The sequence below is a fragment of the Corvus cornix genome, chromosome 13 (genome assembly GCF_000738735.6).
Source record: "Corvus cornix cornix isolate S_Up_H32 chromosome 13, ASM73873v5, whole genome shotgun sequence".
Lineage (NCBI taxonomy): Eukaryota > Metazoa > Chordata > Aves > Passeriformes > Corvidae > Corvus > Corvus cornix.
Genome location: NC_046343.1, coordinates 6896599 through 6915285, shown reverse-complemented (window position 1 = coordinate 6915285; position 18687 = coordinate 6896599). Strand labels below are relative to the sequence as shown.

Genomic DNA, 18687 nt, shown 5'->3' with positions numbered 1-18687 from the left:
ATCCAGCAAAGCCCCTGCGAACAGAGCACAGGGAAAACTTGCAAGCGCAACGAATTTTCTTGCTGTGCCACATTTTGTCACTGGCAAAGGTGCCGTGTGGAGAGGCCCAGCACAGAGCGTCTGCCAGGCAGGCGAGGTTGATCCCACCACAGCACCCACCACTTGAGCAGGATTTTTTTAGGGCTGCAGGGCCAGCATGGATAAGAACTTCATGAAGGTTTCGTATCTGGGGCATAGGAGGGTTGGAAGCTGGGAATGAGGCAGAAATTGTCATCTTTTTGTCCATATGTCTGAATCATATCCGTTTCTAGCTAGCTCAGCTGCCTGTCTGCGCTACCCTCCGTGTTTTCCTAGCAGCAGATTACTTGGGATAACTGGGAGCTGGAGGGAAATGTGTGCACAGGCTTAAATGTGTGTGAGCTGGTATGCATTGCAAAAAATCCTGCACAGCTGTAGCTGGGGCAAGGGGCCAGTTGGCCGCTCTGCCAAAAAACCTGCTTACATTTCCTCAGTGTCCAAAGTCCTCAATGTTTGGGTGAAAACACTGGATCTCCTCTCCTCAGCATTGCCTGGCTGTGGATGTGCAGTGGGGTTAGTGTCAGGTGGCACAGACTGCGTCCTCTGGAAATGGGGTTTGTCTTGGTTTCACTCTTGGTATTGCCAGTGGGATTTTGCCAGCAAGAGGCACCATTTGGGTTGACCCACAGAAGCACAAGAAATGTTTGGAAGGGGGAAAAAGCACCTGCTGGTTATGGATGGTGGGTGCTCTGCCAGGGGGTGGTCTGGTGGGACACCCTGAGCATGGCCAAGGTGGGCTGCAGCATCAGGATGCCTGAGCATCCAAACCTGTAGCAGGCCAGGGGACAGAGCCCAACTGAAGACTTCAGAGTCACCTGCCAGCTCTGACCCAAGGTTTCATGTGAACTGTTGCATCCTGCTGGTCCCATTAGGACTTGGGTACCTCTTGGCTTCTCTGTACAAGGACTTCTCACTAGGCACAGCTTCCAAGTCCCTGCTTTCCTTCCTGTGTCATCCCAGCAATGTCAAGACCATCAGCTTTCACTGAATCTGTCAGTTCAGTGAAACTGCAATTTAAGGCCAAATCTTCATCCCATTTCAGCTCTTGGAGTCCATCTTAGAGCAGGATGGGTCCACAAGCCATGTCTGATACATCCTTCGCCTTCATCTGGGGTCAGATGATGATTCCAGCCTTCGCTGGCTGTACTTCAGACATCCTGCTTTAGCACCCTTCAGGGGGATCCATCCTTTGCATGGAAAGCTGAGATGGAAGGAATTTTTTTTCCCATCTGTCCAGGAAGTGAGAGCAAGAAAAATGCCTGTCATCACCTTCGTCATCCTCGCTCTGGAGGAGAGAGCACTGTACATGCCGTGGGAAGGATGACTGACAGCTCGGCAAGAAGCTGTTAAGCTCTGCACTTGGGGGATGTTCAGGAAGTCACCCCTGGAGTAACGGAAAACCTACAGACCAAGTGCATATACAAATGCATAGATAGAGATCTATAGGCTCCTGTGGCCAGAGCTGGAGTGTGTTAAACCAGAACAGCACTTGGAGCTGCTCCTCTGTGCCAGGACTCTGGCAGTTCCATGGGGCACAGGATGCACAGGGAGCATCTCCTTCTCCAGCGTCCTTGGACCACAAGGGACCCAAGGCTGGCCCAGTGACGGCACATGGCAGTGGAGAGGGCTGGTGGGGCTCCTTGTCTTGGAATAAGATGGGACATTTGGAGAGGGGAGATGTCTTCTTTCAGAGAGACAGCGTCGTGGCAAGACAGCGTATGGTGTGGGAGGGAAGGAAGGCAGGAAGGCAGGAAGGCAGGAAGGCAGGAAGGAAGGCAGGAAGGCAGGAAGGCAGGAAGGAAGGCAGGAAGGCAGGCAGGCAGGGCAGGAAAGGAAGGCAGGAAGGAAGGAAGGCAGGCAGGCAGGCAGGCAGGAAGGAAGGCAGGAAGGAAGGAAGGCAGGAAGGCAGGAAGGAAGGCAGGAAGGCAGGCAGGCAGGCAGGAAGGAAGGAAGGCAGGCAGGCAGGCAGGAAGGCAGGAAGGCAGGCAGGAAGGCAGGAAGGAAGGCAGGAAGGCAGGCAGGAAGGAAGGAAGGCAGGAAGGAAGGAAGGAAGGAAGGAAGGCAGGAAGGAAGGCAGGAAGGCAGGCAGGAAGGAAGGCAGGAAGGCAGGCAGGAAGGAAGGAAGGCAGGAAGGAAGGCAGGAAGGCAGGAAGGCAGGAAGGAAGGAAGGCAGGAAGGCAGGAAGGCAGGAAGGAAGGAAGGAAGGCAGGAAGGAAGGAAGGAGAAGCTGTCATCCTTAGGATTTTGGACAGGGCTCAGGGTACTGGGTGGAAACCAGCTGCCAGTGCTGCACCAGGACACACATAATTTTACTTTCGCCTCCTCCCTGCACTGCTTTGGTTGCCTTAGACCCCATGCCCCTTCTCCTTCTCCTCCCCAGCACCTGAACATCTCAGTGCATTCACCTCCCTCCTGCCTGCCTGGGGCTGGGGAAAAGAACCAGCCAGAGCCCACCCAGGGCTACCAGCTGCCAGGAGATGGCAGGGAAGGATGATGGAATGTTCTCTGTGGCTGGGAGGGGAGTGAGTGGTGCAGAAACTGCCCCAGGTGGCAGAACCCCTCCAGACACCATGGCAGATGGATAAAGGCTCCTGCACTGGGTGAATAACCTCATCCTACGGATCAGGCTGGAGCAATTTCCTCTGGACTGCTGGAGACTTTGGTGCTCTTCATCTGTGTCATAAAAATTGGATGTGAAGAGCAATTCTTACCCTCAGCATCCCAAGTAGTATCCTGAGGGATTCGTTTCCTTTGGACTCAGGTGGACCAGCCCAGGACTGGTGGGTGCTGGGTGGGCAGGGGCAGAGCGGCTGCTGGAAGAGCGGAGGGGATGGGTATGGGTGGGAATAGATCTGAGGGAAGGGGTTTCAGGTGGGGGAGTCCACCCTGGAGCGCACCCTGGCCCGGAGTGATGCCCGTGCCTGTGGCGACATCCAGGGATGGAGACACCCAGGGAAGAAATCCCGGTGGGCAAATCCCAGTATTGGTCCCGGCTACGTGGGAGTGTATTTGGCGGCTAGTCCAAGCAGGGACGGGCTGGCCAAGAGCTGAGTCATCCCTCCAGCACGGAGGAGATCCCCCAGGGCCCCTCGTTTGCTGTTAAAAGGCAGTAGCAAGAGCAAGAGGCTGCGAAATGGCTCCGCCGAGAGCTCGGCTTCTTAGGCAGCCCCGGCCTCCGAGGAAGCGAGGAGGCTCCGCTCGGAGCACGAAACCCGCAGACATCTGGAGCCTGTGGCTTGTTTCTCAGCGGCTCCTTGGCCGTGTTTCTCCCCCGTTTCGGAGATAAAGGCGGCGAGGGTGACCCCGCGGAGCGGGAGCCGCGGTGCTGGCCGCCCTCCAGCCAGCCCGGCCGGAGGAAGCAGCGGCCCCGCTCTGTGCCGCCGCCAAAGCAAATAGAAATGGGGCGTTAAACAATGCTGGCCGCGAACCGGGGGGGACCGGCCGCCGGCGTCGCCGCTGCCGACGGGCTCCTCGTCTCCAGGAGAGTTTCCACTGGCATCTCTGCCTCCTCTGCCCCCTGCCCAAACAAAACCCTCCCGTCGGGCAGCCTGAAGACTTCATCCAGGGCATCCTGCACACCTCAGCGGTGTGCAGGGACTTGCTGGGTGCTGAGGGAGGCAGGAGGGATGAAGGGTGAGGAAGAGGAGTTGCCCGGTTCCAGCAGCCCTCCTGCTTACCCTGGGCTTGCTGGAAGGATTTGGCTTAGTCATCCATCCCTTCCCTCGCTGGTAGGCTGAGCCACTGCTGAAAATATCCTGGAAGACTCCCAAGCAGCACAGAAGGCAAGAAAATGAGGAACACATGAAGGAAGGGAAGACGGGAAGGAATGAGAAGGAAAGAGGAGCAGGGCTAGGAGCGGGCGGTCTCGGCCACCCACCTCCCTGCTGGGGCCAGAGCAGAGACACCCATCAGAGCCATCCCGGCAGTGCCTTTGGAGAGGGGGCTGCACCCTTGCTGGGTGCGGGGGTGATGCTGGCGGTCGGCGCTGGTGTCCGTGCCCAGCAGTGGCCTCGGCAGGGTGGGAGACACTGCCCTTCCCACGGGTGCTTTCGGGGGGGGTAAGCTCATAGGAAATTGCTCACCCTGAGAAAATGCATTCCCGGCAGCTCCACATCCTTTCGGTCTTAGGGAAGGGCTGGTGCCCTGACCTCTGTCCGGCTCAGGAGAAGGCGCCAGGCTTTTAGCGCGTTGCTTTTAGCACTTGTGCTGAGTCCCGAGGCGTGAAGGTGGCTCCTCGCTGTGTCCGCGTCTGTGTCCAGCTGGGCAGGATCTGCACAGCTTCTGTCGGCTGCTGCCATCTCGTGTTGCTCCATTCATGAGTCCCCCGCCGGGGCTGCCCACCGGCCTTGCTGTGAGGTCGGGGTGGGTTGGCATGGCCCTGCTGTCCCCGGGTTTATGTCCTGCCCGCTCGGGGCTGAGCATGCCGGGATTCGGGGCGAGGGGCTGGGGACACACGCTGGCCTCTTCCCTGCCACTGCCTCTTTGAGCTGGGGGCCGAAGCCATGTGAGCTTCCAGGAGACTTGCTCGGAGAAATTCCTTTCCCATATGGTCAGTGCGGTGGGCGCGCAGAACCCAGCCGAAACACGGCGTGGGATGGCGGACAGGTCCAGAGCGTCACTAGGTGTCCCCTGGGCTTTCCCATCTGTCCCAGCATCTTGGTGGGGGCTGCGCTGGGTCCCCATTGCCCCCGGACCGTGTACCGCAGCCCCGGTGCATCTCTCCTGCCTTCCCCCAGCTGCCAGGGAAGGAGTTGGGGTGCCGGGGGATAGGTGGAGGAAGGGCTGCCAGTCCTGGGCGGGGATGACTGACACCCCACATTCCCACTGAGCGCCCTAATCCCCCTCTCTCCTCTGCCCAGGTCTCTCCCGCAGCCAGCCTCTCGGAGAAGGAGCTGAAGGAGGCGAAGGCGCGGAGCCAGAGGATCGCGGCTCAGCTCACCACGGCACCCGGCCCCAGCTCCAAGGGCGTCCTGCTGTTCCACCGGCGCAGGCAGCGCGTTGAGGGGCTCACGGGGCCGGGCATGGCGGGGGGCTGCCGCTGAGCCCTGAGCCCCAGCCTCGGCAAGCGGCCATGGAGCAGGGCCAGGGGCAGGGGATGAAGCCGGAGCCCGACCAGCCTGGCAATCCAGGAGAAGGGATGCTGGCAAACGCCTCCCCGTGCCAGGAGCTTCCTGCTGAAGCCCAGCAGGTCCCACTCAGTGTTTACCTGAAGGAGAACATGGCATCGGCTGCCACCAACGGCGTGCAGGAGCAGGCAGCCGGCAGGATGGAGAGAGGGGTGGAGGCGCTCGGAAATGGAGGAGCCCCTGCAGGGCCAAACACGGCTGCTCTTGTCCTGCCACAGAGCCTCGAGGAGGGGAAGAACATCGAAGTGCCCAGTGAGGTGCTCGGTGAGGTGCCGAGAGAGGTGCCCAGCGCGCCAGCGGGGACAGCCACAGGGATGGCATCCCCAGCCGGGCAGCAGCAGAACGGGGCACAGGGCCGGCAGTACTATGAGGTCCATCTCACCCTGGCCAAGCCCAAGCCTGTGAAGAACCGGACAGCCAGACCCTTTGGCACCCAAGCATCCCCTGCCAGTGCCCAGCCGGCCGAGGAACCTCCTGCCCCCGAGCTGCCCCCACCACCAACCTATGCAGAGACCCTCAGCAGCCCCCCACCGCTCACCCGTGTCCGCCCCCCCCGCCTACTCGGCCCTGTACCCTACCCAGGAGCAGAAGATGCTGCCAGATCCCCTCCTGAGCTGCGGGGTGAGCGGACCAAACCCCTTGCCCAAAACAGGGATCTGGAGGAGTCGGCTGCCCGGAGAGCCAGCAGAAAGTCCATGTTCACCTTCGTGGAGAAGCCGAAGCTGGGCCCCAACCCCGACCTGCTGGACCTGGTTCAGAGTGCAGATAGCAGAAAGAAGCAGAAGGAGCACGGGGAGCCCAGTGCCGAGGATGAGCCCTTCGCCCTCGGGGCTGAAGCTTCGAACTTTGTTCCCAACAGCACAGCCAGGGGTGTGCAGCACCTCCCGCCAGCTGAGGATGCTCCGGCATGGTCCTCCTGCCTCAAGTCTCCCACCATCCAGCCCAAGAAGAAGCCACAGCCCAGCCACATCCTCAGTGAAGCGAGAGGGAAGGGGGCTGAGCTCTTTGCCCGCCGGCAGTCCAGGATGGAGAAGTTCATCATTGAGGCCCCCTCTCAGCCCGAGTTGTTACGGTCCCCATCACCCACCATGTCCCTACCTCCCTCCTGGAAGTTTGATAACAATGCTTATCTGTCACCCATGGTCTCCAGACGCCCCTCCAAGAGTCCCAGCAGGCCCTCCAAAACCCCTCCTGCATCACTGTATGGCAGCAACCTAGGGGAGAACGAGGTGTCCCAGAAGGAGCTGGAGATCTCCAAGCACCAGCCTTACCAGCTCCAGTCTTCTCTCTTCATCCTCTCCCCATCCAAGGGGCCAGCAAGGTCCATGCCCCAGGAGATGCCTCCACTCAGACCCTCTCTTCCCGACTCCTACCCCTACACCCAGCAAGCCTCCTGCCCGACCTCTCCGTTGCCTCCTTCTCCGGTTTGGCATCCCCCTGTGGTGCCCAGTGCCGGCCAGACCACTGCCAGCCCCTTCCCCAGTGCTGCCGGGGCTCTGCCCCTGACTCACAACAGCCATGCCAGTCCTGGAGCCCCGGCTGAGGTGCTGCTGGCCTCCCCGTGCCGCCTGCTGCCGCCCCGGGCCAAGGCAGGCTTCCAGGCACCCCGGCCCTCCTACTCCACCAGGAATGCCGGCATCGAGCCGCAGGTGTGGAAACCTTCTTTTTACTACAAGTAGTGGTGGCGGAGAGAAAAACACAGGGGTGATAGGCTGAGTCCTCCCTAACTGCTCATGGGAGTGCCAAAAGCCAACTCAACCACAGAAAAAAGGGGGGGGGAAAGAAAAGAAAACAGAAAAAAGAAGTGGTTGTGAGGCTGCAGTGCTGGGACAGTGGGTGAGAGGCGCTGTCAAACCCCCGGTGCAACAGGAGCTGAGGAGTCCCAGGGAGGCAGCAGGAACTGGGCACAGAGCCTGCAGGATCCCAAAGAGTCATCAGCCCTGCCTGTCCCACAGGGCTGCTCTTGCTCTTCTCTCGTCTGGAAACTGTATGGAGCATCGCACCTCTGGCTTCCTCCTTTCCTCACCTCCAGCTTTTCCAGCTCTCAGAGCTCTGCCTGCTCCTCCACATCCCCTCTGTCCTGTGGCTCTTCTCAGCCTCCTACCAAAGCAAACCTGGAGGGGACACGCTGCCTTTCTGCCTCACTGTGCCTGCTCCTGGCTCTTCTGTTGCTCCTTCAGGATCTGCCCTCATTTGCTTCCTCACTGTGGAGGAAGAACTGCATCCCTCGGGGAACGGCAGAGTCCAGTGGTGCTGGGCCCAGGGACACTGCGGGGTCCCTGTTCCTGCCTGGGCTCAGTCCAGCTGGAGCTGGGGTGGGCAGTGCTGTGTGGCACAGCTGGAAGCAAGGGCTGTGCTGGGATGAGGAGGGTGCTGAGGGCAGGGCTGCTGGGTGACACTCAGCCCAAGACTCGTGGTCCAGCTGTGCCTCTGCCCATGCCCTCTCGCCACTTTCCCCATGGTGCCAAGTTGCCTTTTGACTGCTTTATTTCTCCTGCGTTTTTCTTTTTTCCCCTCTTTCTGAATACACTCTCTGCGCTGTCACACCTGGCTCTTCTCTTTCCTGCCGTCTGGGGAGCAGTGCGGGGCGATGGATCCTGGGCAGTGCAAGGGGGTCTCCGAGCATCCCCCAGAGGGAGACTTTGGGAAGCTGCAGGTAGAGAGAGGTCCTGGGACATATTCTGGGCAAGGATGATTAACAGTAGGCTCAGCCTGCCCTGATCTCACTGGCGGGCGAGGGGGTGCAGGGTCAAATGCGTTTTGGGGACCCCTTGCAGGGATGCAATGCACGAGGAGACATCCCCAGCTCCTGTGGGGCTGTGCCAGCATGAATCTTACCCTGGCACCCTCCTACCGCTGTACCCCTGCTCTGTCCCTTCGTCCCCCCGAGCGGGGGTCACTAACCCGCTCTCTGTCCCTCTCCAGGACAGGCGCTCGTCCCTCCCTGCGTCGCCCACCTGGACGCCCCGGCTGGCGGCGCGCCGGGCAGCCTGGACGGCTGGGCCAGCCCGGCCTCGGTGCCCGAGCTGGATGAGGGACCTCCCACGTCCCCTCCGTGGAGCGAGAGGTCCCTGTCCCCGCTGCGGCAGGACGCGGACCCCCGGGCCAGCCGGCAGATGCAAGCGCGGCTCGCCAGGAACATCATCAACGCTGCCCGCAGGAAGAGCTCCTCTCCCAAAGCCGTGGGGCTGGAGAACTCCCGACCCTTCACCCCCATCTCTGCCGGCCCCCCAGCCTGCCCCAGTCCCCCGGCTGGGGCCCAGAGCGCCGGCACTGCAGGCTGCCAGCAGCGTGCTGGGGAGCCTGGCCAGCCCCTCGCCCACCCACAAAAGCCCCCTGCGATCGCCCCGGGCAGGCAGCCCCCAGTTTGTGCCTCCCCGGGATGCCCCGAGCCGCCTGGGCAGAGGGTCGCCGGCTCCTGTTGCCATCCAGCGCGTCTTCCTGCCCCGTGCCCAGGCTGTCTCCCATCCCCAAGAGCCCCCTGCCATCCCCCGTGGTGGGTGGGCGGTCCCCAGCCAAGCGTTGCACCTCCCGGTCCCCTACGGACTCGGACGTCTCCCTCGACTCCGAAGACTCGGGGACCAAGAGCCCGGGAATTCACAGCTTCAATCTCTGTCCCCGGGGCTGGACCAGCAGCCTGCGGCTGAAGACGGGGGGCCTGCCCTCAGGGGCACCCTGCACCTCCTAGAAAAGCCAGCCCCCGCCAAAACACCCTCTCCCTAGACCCATCACCCCGGGTGATGCCACCCGCTCACCCCCCACCGGGAACACACCAACCCCCGAGGCTGAAGTCTCCAAAAAACAGTGTCCCTTCGGAGCTGCCACGGCCCCTCTGTGTGCCAGAGGGGTCAGGTGCCTCATGCCCGCAACGCCATCCCATGGCCCTGCTCTATTTTTACCACCCTAACCTTTCGGGGCAGGACTGTGTGGTCAGCAGGCAGGAGCAGGCAGAGTGGGGGAGCCGGCCCCCCCACGGCCTCTCCCTCGGCAGTCCCTGCCTGCCAGCCAGCCCCATCCCGCATAGCCAGGATGGGATGGGCTGGGTGGTCCCCAGCTCCCAGATGTTATCCCGGGGTGTCACCGCAGCTCTGCTTCCCTGGGGTGGCACAGCTGCTGCGGGTGGGCAGCATCGATTGGATGCCATGACCAGGGTCCCTCTCCCAGCCTCTCACAGCCTCTAGATTTGGCTGGTGTCAATTGAAACCAGATTTTGGAGAGGAAAAGTTAATTTTTAATTCCCTCCAGTTATTCACTGATTTTTTTTTTTTTTTAAACTTTTGACCCTGTCTCAAAGAAATTCTCCCAAGTCCTTCTTTCCCTGGAGAACAAAAAGAGCCAAAGTTATTTATTGCCACGTTAAGGGGACTGTTTACAGGTGCTCTCCTGCCCTGCCCAGACCAAGAGGGACGGCCCCATCTTGTACCTATCACTGTCCCCATACCCAAGTTCATCACATTGCCATTCCCATCCCCTCTCCAGTGGGATGGAAGCACACACAGGAACTGATGGGTGCTGTGACAGCCAGGGCAGGTGGGAAGAAGTGGGGGACCATGGGGGCTGAAGGAAATGGTAGAAGTTGCAGAGGGTTTGAAGGAGGTGTCAGCACAGAAGGTGATTCTGAGCATGTTGGTGTTCCCACACCTTGGGGCTGGTGAGACCAGCACCGGACAAGAGGTTGCCTTTGGGCTGCCAGGCCTCTGGCATATTCCCATTCAGGATGCCCATCACCCCTTCCCTTTCCCCAGGACACGCTGTTGAAGCCAGCCCATCCCTGTTCCCTGGAGTACCTCCACACTGCAGGCTGCCCTTTCTGGAACACAGCCCCAGTTCCCAGGACACATCTCCCACCCTCGCTGCAGCAGCCACCACAACCTGCCTTCACCGCACCGCTGTATACCCAGCTCAGAAATAAACGGCCATTATCCCACCCAGGCTGGCTCTGATCTGTCCCCGAGGTGGCCTGGGCACACATGGCACATGGCTACCTCCTGCTGCTGCTACATGTCCCCAAGGGTCAGCCCTGCTCCATGCCAAGTGACAGCATCCGTGTGGGCCAGCTGTGCTTCACGCTGGGGTGATGGCATCCTGGTCCCCAAGGGTCAGAGCCCTGCTCCATGCCAGGATTATGGCATCCTCATCCCTGTGAGTCAGACCTGTTCCGTGCTGGGGTGACGGCATCCCAGTCCCCAAGGGTCACAGCCCTGCTCCGCCCCCTTTCTCAGCCAGAAATAACTTGTGTCCCGTGGCTGGACCTTGGCATCTGGGCTGGAGCCCAGGACGTGTTGGGGCAAGCAGCAGGAGCCCAAGGGTGCCGTAAAGGGCCAGCAGGGGCCACCGAGTGCTGGTGACTGCAGCTTGGCTTCAGTCTCATCCCCAGTGCAGCAGGAGAAGCATCTTCAGTCCCCAGCATCTGGGGTATCCCCTGGCCAGGTAGGGAAGGTGAGGTCCCACGCGGGGGTCAGCAGCTGGGTGGGTGCACAGGGCTTGGGGATGTCCTTGGAAAAGGGGACACCACCACTGTGGGGGTCAGTGTGGAGTCTCCCTGGAGCGGGGCGGAGGGAAGGATGGGGTGCAGGTCCCTGGCTCGTTGTGGGGATGGTTAATGCTGAACTCAGAGCTGGCAGGGAGCTGCGTGCCAGGCACCCCAGCCCCATGGAGACCCCGGCACTGCAGGGCCCTTAGGGGAAGCTGCCCAACATCAGCCTGAGCTGAGGGATGCCAGATGCACCCGAGTCGAGCAGCACTTGTGGAGCCGAGCACCCCAGCAGTACAGGAGGGTTCTGCTGCAGATGGGCAGCTCAGGGGGCTCAGACTGGGGCTGGTTTCCAGCTGCGTCTCCACAATGGAGCAACACAGACGGGTGGTCCCATGACCCTTCTTGCTGCTGGCTGGGCTCACCAGCTCCCTGCAGGTTCAGGGTTGCAGCTCCTGCACCCTTGGGGCCAGCAGCTGAAAAATAGCTCTGCTTAAGGCGGAGGTGCTGGGGGGGTGGCAGCCCAGGGCCCCCGCTTGGCTGGCAGCTTGCTGCTCCGAGGGTGCTCGAGGCACAAGGACAGTGGCTTGCTGTGGGCAAGGACAGAGGCAAGGACGGTTTCTGCCCTAAAGAAAGGCAGAGAGGAATAATGACAGGCAGGGGCTGAGGGACAGCATGGTTTGAACATTCCCTGTGTCTGTTGAAGGGGACAGCGAGCGATGCAGGGAGATGCTTAGGGATGGTGCTGACGAGGGGAGATGCTCAGCTGAATCCTAGCACGTCTCTGGGGCGTGTCTGCGGCTGACACATGCCCATGCTTGGTGTCACTCCCAGGGTGCTTCTCTCTTCCAGCCAGACAGGATCCATCCCCCTCCCACAGACCTGCCCCAGGAGCACGGCAGCAAGTGATGGCCATCATGAGACCAGGCCCTCAAGATGGTAAGGGGGTGCAGGGGTGTCACCAGCCCCAGGGCAGTGCTGCCCTCCTTGACTATTGCCCAGACCCAGCTCTGGTTGAGGCCATTGGCCCTGCTTTCACTGGAACGGTCCATGCACAGGGTGGGAGAGGCTTCTTGAACCTCTAGAGCTCTCTAACAATTCCTCACACTGAGGAAATGCCAGTCCCTGGCACGGGCAAACGACCCAGCCACAAAACAGGGACCCCAAGGAGGGGATACACTGTCTGTGCTGGCTTGGGAGTCCCCAGCACTGCAGTGTCCTCAGTTGTAGCTGTGCTCTCCCAGCCTCCCCAGAGCCCCAGCTGGATCTGGGGAAGAAGATGAGCACAACACAGGATGTGATGATCGAGGAGCTCTCCCTGCGGAACAACCGTGGCTCCCGGCTCTTCCAGCAGCGCCAGAAGCGGATGCAGCGCTTTGTCTTTGAGCATCCCAGTGGCTCCAGGCAGGTGGGTCTGAGGACAGCCCTTCCCTGGCTCTTGCAGCCTTTCCAGGGAAGGAATTCCTGGTGGAGTCAGTGGTCTCTCTGCAGGGCAGCCATGCTTGGCTGACTGCTATGCAGAAATGGAGAGATGTCCCAGTGGGCTGGGCATGGAGATGGGCAAACACGGGGTTCAATATCCACCAAAGAGGAGGGGGATGGTACTGATCCCCCTCTGCACCCACTTATTGTCTCCTGCAGCTCCCAGGGCAAGGGGCAGGTGGCTCACACCACACTGGGAAAGGTGATTCAGAAGGGACAGTGAATGAACAGATGGTGAGTAAATAGAGGAAGCTCTGAGGTGCTTTCAACCACCCCCTGCGTTCCAGCTGGGGCAGGGGGAGTCCCCCCCTGTGCCTGTTAACTCTCCCCTCCACAGGCAGGGGAGAATGCTGGGGGCCAGGAGAATTATCACTCCGAGCTCCACGTGGCAGCATCACCCCAGGGTGGCCCCCCAGAAGTACCCAAGAAGTCAGAGAAGGTCTTGCACATGAGCAAAGTCCTGAACCCCAGTGCCTTGGCCCCAGGTAAGCCAATGCTGCCTGCACCTGAACCCGACACTGCTGTGATCTCAGCAACGTGGGGCTGGAGGCAGTGAGCTGCTGCCTGCTCAGGGGTCTGCCCAAAACCCTTCCCCAGAGATTTTAAATGTACAGATATATATACCTACATATTTATGTTATAGATACGCATTCCTGGCCCCAGTAACAGGTCTTCCATGGCCATGCAGATGCCAGGCTGTTCCCAGCCCCCTGCCTCAGCCTGGCTGTGGCCCCAGCAGCCCACACTGTCTCTCCCCCTGCACAGGGTACTCGAGCCCCCTCAAAGAAATCCCCCATGAGAAGTTCAATGTCACCGCCATCCCCAAGGGCTACCGGTCCCCATGGCAGGAGCTCTTTGGTGACGGGGATGATGCCATGTATGGCAAGAACCAGCTGCCCATGAGACCCCCTGCGTGGGACTTCAAGAGCTTCAACAGGTAACAGGGGCAGACACCACCAGCCAGGCCAGCCCTTGGCCAAGCCCTTCAGCCTTGAGGAGCACCCACCATCCTGCCAGGGAAATGCAACAGTCTATGCCCTCCTTATACCCCACAGGGGCACAGCAAGGGCTCAGGATGCTCTTTTCCTGCTCAGGAGCTCCTCTGTGGCTCCTTGCAAAGGTCCCTGCCTCCAGCAGTTCTCTCCCAGATCTCCTCTCAGCTCCACCACTGGGTTTGCATAGCCTTAAGCAGCTTAATCTCACTGGGTAACCTCAGGGATGAAATTTGGGAGGGCCAACTCTTATGCACATGGTCCTGCAGAAGGAATCACTCCTGTTCCCAGCTGGGCTCAGCTCTGGGCTGGGTGGAGGAATGACACAGACAGTGCCAAGTCTCTTTCCTAATTTCCTTAAGGTATTCAAGCAGCTGCTGGAAGCAGTGGGGGTATAAGGTTAATCTTCCCACAGAGTGCTAAGAGGTCACCAGACTCCTTCCAAACACCTGCTTGAGCCCAAAGCCTCCAGGCCAGGGGATTTCTGGTGGCTCAGTCTGGCAAGCTCCATGCCCTGTGTCTGCTTCTGATGGAGCATGGCTGGTGCCTCCTCACACCTCCAAACTACACCAGGGTCAAAGTTGGGACCCTGGAGGAAAGACTGCCAAGACAGATCTTTCTGGAAAGGTGCTTGGTGGGGGTCCAGGAGATGGAGATCTGGTGATGCCTTTTCCTGGTCTTAAAATCAAGAGTCAGACACGGTTAGAAGGGGAAAAGGGATTTTACCTTGGTATTTATTTTAAGGATCCTTAGGTGCACACGTCCAGGTCACATGCATCGAGATGCACCCCGCCGAGTCTATCTCCCCAGCATCGGGTATAACATTATAGGTTTTACTAATTAGCAGATCTATCAAAGATTCCCCAGTGAGAGGCTCAAGTGAGCCCCCTTCTCTAAGGAACCTTCCCCTGGATGGTTCTATCTTGGTTTACAGAATGTGTTTTGGAGACGATCTTGGGCTCTGGGGCACACTGATCCCTACCTATGAAGCTTCTAAAATGTTTAGTCTCTCAGCTTGACAAACAAGTCCAAGAATGTAGGCAACAAGCACTAGGAATACAGAAGTTGTAAAAAGGTATAACAGGGTTATAAAAGAAAAGGCAAAAATCTTCATGGCATCAGTGGTAGCAAAGCACCAGCAGCCCATGGTAAAATAATGAGAACTGAACTTTTGAGCTGAACATCATCCCAGGGAATCAGCAAAAGAAGTCCTGTCTGTCCTTTTTCCCGAAAACCTCTGTCATGAGGATGGAATTATATTGGCTTTGGTGGCCTGGCTAAAGTCACCTTCCAGTAGGCAAGTTCCCACTGGAGTTTCCCCCCGGGACACAGCACTGCTCCCCAGCAGACCACGTGCCAACAGCAGCTCCCCTGCGCCCACCCCAGGGCTGGATTTGAGGCGTGGGGGACATGACTGCTGCGCTTTGAGTACTTGGCAGAAGGGGCTGTAGGGGACCACAACCCCTCAGTGTGGGAAAAGCCATCCTAAAGGGCAAAGATGAGCCTGGCCACCACTGTCCCTTTGCTGCTCTCCTCCCCCTCAGCCCCAGGGTTTTGCCATGTGGCTCTCCTTGAGGAGTTACTGCCAAGGAGGCGCTGCAGGGGGAGAACAAGGAGCTGCTGCTGCAGACACTTGGCTCTTTTCTTTCAACATTTAGCCATGTTCCTGCCTCAGGATTTATTTATGGACAGGGACTGAAGCAAGGGCATGTTTCTGAATAATACTCTACCCTGTACCATTTCTCCCCTCTCACACACTGCCTTTCTATTTAAAGTCTTCAACTGTAATTTAATACAGATGGATGCTAATTTAACTCCAAGCCTCTTGCCACCTCCTCTAATTCTTCAGTGAGGCAGGAAGATTCAGAAAGCCAATCTGCCTTTAACTGGGCTTTTCATGATCTTCCAAGCTGTTGGCTTTTAAATCACTTCTCAGCTCAAATACCAAACCACAGAAAAACAAGCTTTTTGGAACAAACTGGCTATCGAAAGCCAGTGGTCTTGCCTAAGGCTAGTTGAATCCAAGCACAGCTCTCATGGGTCACAGAGCAAGGGCAGGTCCACCACCTCCACAGCAACTGCGTTAAAGCAGGCTGATTTATTCCCAATTTTAAATGTTCAGAGTGTGATGCAAAAACCTTGGGCCACCTTGCTGAGGTGTGCTGCCTTAAGAGAGAGTGAAAACCAAGCTTTGACAAAGACTCTCTTTTCCCATAAGAAAGTTCCTAGAACAAGCCTCTCTCTTTTGCCTTTCCCCCTCTTATTTCTCCTGTTGCAAAACAGTGCCACATTATTCATGTGCTAGCAGTGCTTCCCAAAGCAAACATTCCCAGTTTTGCCTCACTGATAGCTCAGCCTCTATGTGCTGCTCCAAAACCAACATTCTTGGCTTTTTGGGGGCTGGCACACTCTTCCCCAGTCCCTTTCCACATTTCTCTGGAAAGAGACGACAGCTCTTGCCCCCACACTGCTCCTCCTGTTAGTCATTGTTCATGAGGAGCCGTCCCAAAAGGTGGGAGGGAGCCAGGGCCAATAGAGGTGCACGTGCTGGAGTGATCCGGAGCAGCGCCCTCAGCCTCAGCCCTCTGCAGGACACAGGAGCTGCAGACAAGGCACTTTCAAGCACTGTCACTGGTGTCTGAATCTAAGCCCTTCCATGTGCAGAACACTTCCACCAACACCCAGGCCTCGAACCCCACTCTCCAGGCTTGCCAAAGCTTGAGTTGAGGTGAGCTCTGTACCAGAGAACCACCTCGCTGGGCTGGCAGGGCTCTAACAGCGTGCTGGGGAGGAAGAGGAGGGTTGTCATTTCTAACAGGCATTGCTACATTGTGCTGGACTCAGCAAATCCAGACTTTTTCTAACACCTTCACAACATCTCATGACTAAGTGTGCTTCTCCTTGTGCTGCAGGACTCCGGCCCCGTTTGACAGGGCATTGGTTGGTGAGCTGTTCTCTTTGCCCACCGTAGAGCTGGATAACCTGAGTGTGCTGGAGGTGATTTCCCACAGGCCCAACTTCAACAGGGTGGCCCAAGGCTGGGTGCGGATCCTGCCGGAGAGCGAAGAGCTGTAGGATGTGCGTTCCCTTCTCCATAGCCACGGATGGTTCCCTCACTGGACTCGGACACACTCGCAGGGGAGGGGAGGGGGGGGCAGGTATCCTTCAGGAAAGCTCAGCTGGTGGGCTCAGGTTGTCATCTTTGAATGGGGTTTAAATGAGCTTGAGTGTGGGACCATTCTGAATTCCCCTTGCAGTCAGTGCCAAGCCAACCAGCCAAGTCCTCGCTGTTAATCCAGCAGACCCCTGCAAGTTCCCGTACAAAACATCCCGTACAGCCTGTCCTCCTCCCTGCCTCATGGAAAACGGCAGAACCCCAGCTGCAGCACACCAAGCTGCCCCACTGCACCTTCACTGACATGCGACACCTGCTAGGACAGCTGGTGCTTTTGCAGAGAAATTCCATCTTCAGGACAACTCTGCATCTGTCATTCCAGTCAGGACGCAGAGAGGAGGTGATAATGGAAGAGCAGTAGCAAAACAAGTTACTTGATGCATTGGCATGTTAAAAGCAGCTACCTTGAGCTTGGCTGGACAACAAAAACAAATGAAGGAGTGGGAATCTACCTGTTTACCAACACAGCACAGCCAGGATAGAGGGGAGAGGAATGCTGGGAGCTGGGAACTTGTGCCCTGTTTTCCACAAGCTGCTGGCTAGCAGCTATTTTCCCCTTCCTACTGCTATTTGCATGCCTTGCTTGAACATCCAGTCTAGGCCCTTTGAGTGACTTATGCCAGATTTGCTTCATGTAGTTGGTCAAGGATCAGGCCCTGCCTGGACCCGCTGCCCTGCAGAACCACACCAACGTGGGGATGCTGCCAGGGTGTTCTGGTAACTTCAACAGCAGTGGAAAGGAAAAGCAGCATGGCTGTGCCTCCAGAGCAAGCACGGGCCCCCCTGGGAACGTGAAAATCAGCAGTGAGGATCCAACTACACCAACGTTTTCAGCAGTGACACACAGTGGGACATGCAGCTAACAACAGCCTACAGTCATTGGAACATCTGGGCAACCCCACTCACAAAAATTGCTGACAACACAGGCTTCCTCCAATTGCTTTTGTCAGGTTCCTAATGTTACCCTTACTTATACTCCCAAAAGCACCAGGATAAAAGTTCCTTTTTCCACCACTGTGGTTAAATGGGGCGAGTAAATGGTGTGGTAAAAATGCAGCTAGCAGCTATCTCATTTGTAAAGTTTGTAACGCTGTGCAGAGCAAACCCCACGCAGGGATTCTGCTGCCACAACACATCATTCAGGTGGGAAGTTTTCATTACTCTATGTCTCCCACAGAAGAAGGAGGGGGCAAGCAAATGGAAAGAAAAGAGGTTTGTTCCTTAGAAATAATAAATCTATGATGCTTAAATGCTGCCCTGTTCCAATTCCATTTCCCTCCTCTTCGTCCATCAGCTGCAGAACCTGGGCACCCTGGGTAACTGGCTGGAAATAATAAATAAACTGGGATGATGTGAAGCCTCTTGCATTCCAAATCTGTCACAGCACTCACAGATCCCAGCTATGGAGACTCAGGGCCAGAGCAGTGGTAAATGCCACAGCCCCCTCCCATCCACCAGCAGCATCTGCTGTCCAACACCACCCTGGGACAGTTCTTCCTGACAAAAGCTGAACTAATTACCCACACCCAAAGCCCAGCTCTTTCACCACAGAAAGCCAGCCTGTGGTGCCACAAGTGCTACACCTCCTCTGACAGGCTGGCAGGGCTGGCACCATGATGGGACCCAGTGGCACTGTACAGGACAGCACATGAAACTAAAATCTGACGTGCCTGTCCTTGCCCATGTAGGATCTTGGCTGTGGCTGCAGTCACATAAAAAACAGACCAAGTCCTCAGACACTGTGCTCCAGGAAGCTGGGTCAAAGCACAGTGTTGAAAAATTCAAATATTTTATGTACTTTTTAAAAAACAAGCAAATGAAACTTCAGAACGGGCCCCATCCTGTTACAAAGACATCCACAGATTCACTGCATGAAAGCAGCTAATATGGAGATAAACCTAAAATCCTCCAGCCACACGTACACAGACCTCACTCAGCAGCAGGCTGCAGGCAGGATACAGCTGCTCCCAGGCAACCACTACACTTGGAGCACAGAAAGAAGAGTTTCACATCTTATCAAAGCAAGATGAAGTAGGACCCATGTCACAGCTTACAGGGACAGTGTCTCACAGGCCTTGAGAATCCCAAATCTCCTCAAGAGCAGCTTGCAACTGCATCCTGCCCTGCCCTGCAGATGCAGGCAGCACAAGCCCAGGCTCTGGGGCCACTGAGGGGGCTGTCACCTGGCTAAATCAGACAACTGCTGACCTGTCACTCCATGTCATGCCCGCACTGCCTGGGGGCTGCTCGCTTGACCCAGCATTCGTCCTGCTCAGGATGTACAGGATTAAAAGTGATGCACTAAAAAAGGATTTGTTTTCTTGTCTTTTTTAATCAAGAAGTCAGGATAAAGGAGAGGGG

General features: G+C 57.6%; 2 protein-coding genes across 2 annotated transcripts in view; both read left to right on the top strand.

Annotated features, from left to right (window-relative positions):
* SYNPO (synaptopodin) overlaps positions 1–10131 on the top strand; it is a 23892-nt gene extending 13761 nt beyond the window's left edge. The window contains 8 exon segments of the mRNA XM_039559354.1: positions 4951–5085; positions 5088–5751; positions 5753–5856; positions 5859–6853; positions 8130–8178; positions 8181–8448; positions 8450–8572; positions 8574–10131. Coding sequence (XP_039415288.1) covers positions 4951–5085; positions 5088–5751; positions 5753–5856; positions 5859–6853; positions 8130–8178; positions 8181–8448; positions 8450–8572; positions 8574–8892 — 2657 coding nt within the window. The 3' untranslated portion in view covers positions 8893–10131.
* Positions 10132–10308: 177 nt separating this feature from the next.
* MYOZ3 (myozenin 3) lies at positions 10309–18086 on the top strand. Its single transcript, XM_010399750.4, has 7 exons — positions 10309–10634; positions 11530–11616; positions 11922–12085; positions 12319–12393; positions 12497–12644; positions 12925–13096; positions 16064–18086. The coding sequence occupies exons 2-7, from the start codon at positions 11586–11588 to the stop codon at positions 16224–16226; spliced, it is 753 nt and encodes a 250-aa protein (XP_010398052.3). The 5' UTR covers positions 10309–10634; positions 11530–11585; the 3' UTR covers positions 16227–18086.
* Positions 18087–18687: the final 601 nt, after the last annotated feature.